Here is a 5490-nt window from a genome sequence, read left to right on the forward strand (position 1 = left end):
ATGTGTATGCGCATACACACATACACGGTAGAGAGGGTTTGGAGTCACTAAATACTACGGAAGTGACGGACCGTAGGGTCTTTATCTCTACTGACACACACACACACACACACGCACCCACGCAGGCACGCACGCACGCACGCACGCACGCACTCGACCACATATTTTAGTCAAAAAGCTATATACTTTTACATGTGAAACCTTTAACGACCTTTCAAGACTTGTAGATCCAAAGACCAAATTGTCTCTATTGAGACATTTGCGCAGAATGACAATAACTACGACATATTCCAAAAATTAGTCACACACACACATATACGCAGAAAGATATCTTCCCATACCAACAATGACAGGTCTTTGATCAGATCGCAATCTCTCGGAATGGAATGGCAAATCATCGAGTGTAAGTATATATGTATATAATATATATATATATATCTACCACCGCCGTTCGGAATCGGCGTTAAAAAGTAGGTCCTTTATATCAGTAGATATATGCATCGATCACCAAGGTTAACAGTTCGACATTAGAATAACAATCTAACACCGGAAAAATAACACTTCCGAAACCTTATCTCGCAAAGGAAGTGCGGGTTCGATTCGAACCAGAGTGCCAATGAATGGAATCCTAATTCTAATACGTAAGGAACTATGTGGTGAAATCGATAATTACAGCATTCTAGAACACTGAAAACTGCACTTTAGAACTCTTCTAATTGTAAGTACAACCAATATCTAAAAAGTTCTAGGGCTTTGAAGTTTCAACTTTTGAAATTTTTCTAAATCCACACAGGTAAAAATTTTTTTCGGAAATCCGGTACTTTCTTTAGAGTTCTGGCTGCCCCCCCAAGAGTTCTAACGATTATCCTTAATAACCGATGCGCTGAAACCGATATCTAAAAGGGTCTAGGGCTTTAAACTTTCAACTTTTGAAATTTTTCTAAGTCCACGTAGGTAAAAATTTTTTTTGGAAATCCATTATTTTCTTGAGAGTTCTGTTTGCCCCCCAAAGAGTTCTAACGATTATCCTTAATAATCGATGCGCTGAAACCGATATCTAAAAAGTTCTAGGGCTTTAAAGTTTCAACTTTTGAAATTTTCTATTCAAGGTGCTAGAACTTTTTTGTTTTCGATCTCAGCTGTTTCATTATTAAGGATTATCGTTAGAACTCTTTGGGGGGCTGTCAGAATTCATTACAGGATGCCGAAAATCTAAAAAAAAGTTTTTTTTGCAATAATTAATTTTGTTTGAAAATTTTTTTTTTGAAATCCATTATTTTCTTGGGAGTTCTGTTTGCCCCCCAAAGAGTTCTATCGATTGTTCTATATGGATGAAAGTTCTAAAATGAATGGTAAAGAAGTTATAGCCCTTCAAAGTTTCGAAATCGTGAAGTTGGCCCTCCCGATATTTCAAATGGTGTTTTCACCCCTTTAATCGACGGAACTATTTCTAAAATTGATAGAGAACTTTAGAACTCTTGGGGGGGCAACCAGAACTCTACTTATTTTTTCAATTTTTAGAAAAAGTGGGGCCAGCTTCACAGAGGTCCTTCTGAAAAAAATATATCTAATGCTTGAGAATCCATTTGGTAATATTGAAATTAATTATTTTAATTTCGAATTCAAATACGTGTCAGGCAAATATGACCAACAACTGAATAAGAATAAACAAACGACTTAAAGAACATTGACTTCAACTTCATTAGGATCAAATTAACCGGGGATACAAAAAAAAAGAAGATATATATTTTAAAAACGATTACAAAGAACTATTAATGATGATATTTTATGTAAACGAACGATAAAAATGATTCTTAGTGAAATAAGCGGTTCTAAAAATTATTACTATTTATATAAAAATGATAAGTATAAACATGAGAGCTATAAGAAACAATGTGTAATATGTTAATAATAAATCAATTTAACAAAAGGCAGTTTAAAAATAATATTGCTATTAAAAGAAAACGACAAATAATGCAAAGCATAGACAAAATACAGACTGTAAGATAAATCTTTAAAAAAATATTATATGAAATAAAAAAGTCCTATATCAATAATATAGCAATAAAGAGAAAAGCCGTAAAAATATTAAGAAATATATCATTTAAAAATATCCAACATTAGAATAATGTTAAACAAATATAAATGATGCATTATATACATTATGCGTGAAACGGCACGTAGCTTAAGATTGAAAAAGTAGCAAATTATTTATTAGAGTAGGAGAGGTAAGATCAAAGTGCGAGCGAATCTCAATTTGAGCGCAAAGCATCTTTAAACATCTGGAAATCACATGCTACAGAAGTCCTTTATAATATTTAATATAATTGATGAGGTATTTGAGTTAATTGTTATTATTCTTTCGTAATCGAATTCGGCATCGTTCTAAATAGATATAAGAGATCAAAAATTATTTGATTAAACAATTATGAAATATTCATGGAAAATCGAAAAAAAAAGGAATTAAAAAGAGCTTCAATATACTGAATGAAAACATTAAAAGTCGCCCAACATCGATGAAATATAAGGGTAAAGAATTTTCAGTTTAACAAAGTTTGAATATAAACTTAAAAAATGATAAAAATAATTGCCTGAACAAGTATGATCGGATTCTGAATCCGATCATCGCCAAATTTAGACGAAATGTAACATTTGAAAATTTAAGAGGATAAATATTGTAAATCAGAACTTAGAATTTGAAAAAGAAAAATGACAGATCTAATAAAACGGATTCTAATAAAACAGATTTCAGAATTAAAATTTTTAAATATAATATAAAATATAACATACAAAAATATTGTACAACGAATAAAAGTCTTCAAATTTAAGAAAAATTATAGAAATTATAAAAATGGAAAAGGCTAATTTACTAGACAAAAATGCTAAAAGTAGATCAATTTCGAACAAAATGTAGGTTCAAAAAGTAAATGAACTGACGGATTCTATGGCGGAACTTTTGAAGCAAATATACCGAATTTAATTTAAAAATTAAAAAATTGAATAAATCAATATAGCAAACAAAGATATTACAGAAATATTAAGAATCTTCGGATGAAATAAAAATATAATGTTAATACATTATTGAGATCCTAAATTATAAATACAAAACTAAAATATGATAATTAAAAATGACTGAACCAATATAGCGAACATAAATACTAAAGTTATCAAATTTAAAAAAAATATAACATTGAAAAGATATTATACACACGGATTCTTATTACAAACTTAAAATTTGGAATTAAAAAATGCTTGATCCAATATGGCAAACGTAAAAGGTTTCCAGCAATGAGAGCTCAAGACATATAGAAATAAATCTTCTCGATGTTAATAATAGTGAGAGAAGGTCAAATGCGGGAGTAAGAAGAAAAATATTTTCTCTACCTCACTTAAATAGGACGCTATGACCGCAGTCACCCTCTCCGTGCGCTCGGTCGGGTCTCCTCTGCCTGCTTTGTTATGGTCGCCACGTTCTTTCACCTCCAAGAACGAAGGGTGCCCCGTCGTCTTTCCCTCGAACCTCGATATCACGCCTATTACTCACCTCGCCTGTTGGCGGGACGGCGTCTATATGTTCGGGAGATAGGTGGACGGGTCTCAATAAATGGTTTGCCTTTTCTTCGGTAACAAATGGTACTTTATTCTGAGGGAGTACCCTCATAGTCATTCATTGGTCGGTATTTACAGATCGCGTACAGATTCTTATTGCTACTCCCTACGATCCTTTCGCTTGACTCGACCCCCGGTACCCGACGCTCTGGTGTCGGTTGCCCACGCGGCCGGCCTTTCGATTTCGCTACTCGGTTCGCCCTTGCTTACTCGCACCGCACCTACCGGTCGTCCGTTACCAACTCTTTCGTGTTCGCGTTTCCGACTCCGACTCTGGCTGCTCGGTTCTCACTTCCCTTGCTCACTGCTCTTCCCTTCCTTTTATTCCTGGGCTTCCCCTTCTCTTTCTCTCGGCAATGAGCTGTTGGGGTCTTTCTCTCGCCAGCTCTTTCCTCTCTCGTTCGCTGTGCGCGCTTTGAGCGCTTAGTTCGCGCTCGCTGGTGCCCGTTCGTTCCGCGTTGCCCCTTGCTCCAGACGTCCCGGATCCCTGACCTTTTCCTCCGTAGGCCCCTTCGGTTGTCCTTTCGTCGTCCGCCTATGGTCTCGGATTTTCGTTTCTCTGCATGGATCGCCCCTGGTGGGTGTCCATGTTTCTTGGGTTTCGCGTTTTCCCCTTTTCTCTCCGTAGACCTCTTCGGCTCGGCCTCCTTTTGGCCCTTGTTGAATGCCGGCTCCCCGTCTTGCCCCTCGGCCTCGCAACGGGTGTCGCTCATGCTCTCATCTACGTATCCTGGGATCTTTCACCGTAGTCGGCATGTTTGGCTCCTGCGCCGTCCTGGGCCGTTGGATTTTTTCGCCCGGATCGCCTCCTTTGCTCGTGGTGGGTGTCCGTTGTTTTTGGTCTGCCCAGCCGGTCTGCTTCTTGTTGGTTCTCGGCCTCTTCCCTTGCCTCTCGCTCGGTTTTTGGGCCAACCTTATATCTAATTCTTATAGCTAAGTCTTAACACTAGATTCCTTATTTCCCATCACCCTACTTATTACCATACCTACTTATCACCCTTCTAAGTTATATTCTTTCTTATTCTTTTCTTCATATATGTATTTTTTTGTTTTTTTTCATCACTTTATTTACATTGTATATCTAACTCTAATTTGCCGCCGCTTCGCCCCTCGGTGATCCTCGATCCTTCATTGTCCCCTGCCATGGGACCTGGAGCCGCGGACAGGTCCTGGACTCGGCCGCAACGCACAGACAAACATAACCTATACAAACGTTGCACCCGCCGCTCTACTTCGCAGAGGTCGATGCAAGTCAATTTTTCATAATTAAAAACAGTCAATTAAATATTCGCAAACATCCGCAGATTTGCAGTTGACAACGGGCGAGCCGCCGAACTAGATCCGCGACGTCAAACAGCCGGAGGAGCCATTGAAGAAATAACAAGAAAAGAAGAGCCCTCCCAAAAGATATATCGAGTCGTTCCCGATCATACGAAATATATAAAAATGTACATAAATAGACTTAAGACTCTTATTTAACTAAACTAAATATAATATTTTATAAAAAGTAGCATTAAGATGCGTATAAAATTTAAGATTTTCCAGTTTATAAATAAAAAATTTATTCGTAAAACTAATTTTATTATACGAGAGATATTCCTAATAATAATTTCAGACGCCAGAGAGCAATAACATTACGTATTCATTTACAGGTAAACTTTACAGGGGCATAATAATTAAAAAAGAGCTCGTTTGATAATCTCACAAATTCTATTGAAGTTAAACAAATTTATTTTTCATGGCTAGAAGCAATTTTACAATTTAAAAATATATTTACAAAAATTATTAGGTGCGCAACTAAGTTCTCGCTGTTATTTTGATGAAAATGCAACTTGATTGTGAAAAAATGGTTATAAATGAATCATTGAAAGTATTGCCCAT

At 36.4% G+C, this 5490-nt stretch overlaps 1 protein-coding gene across 1 annotated transcript in view; it reads right to left on the reverse strand.

Moving 5' to 3' along the window:
* Positions 1 to 4326: 4326 nt before the first annotated feature.
* The window catches only part of LOC108730725 (uncharacterized), a 1905-nt gene continuing 741 nt past the window's right edge, over positions 4327 to 5490 (reverse strand). The window contains exons 2-3 of the mRNA XM_018460617.1: positions 4682 to 4778; positions 4327 to 4529 (exon numbers count right to left, since the gene is read on the reverse strand). Of these exons, the coding sequence (XP_018316119.1) occupies positions 4327 to 4529; positions 4682 to 4778 (300 nt within the window). The remainder of the gene's footprint in view (positions 4530 to 4681; positions 4779 to 5490) is intronic.

Source organism: Mycetomoellerius zeteki, unplaced genomic scaffold (assembly GCF_001594055.1).
Source record: "Mycetomoellerius zeteki isolate Tzet28-1 unplaced genomic scaffold, Tzet1.0 scaffold951, whole genome shotgun sequence".
NCBI lineage: Eukaryota > Metazoa > Arthropoda > Insecta > Hymenoptera > Formicidae > Mycetomoellerius > Mycetomoellerius zeteki.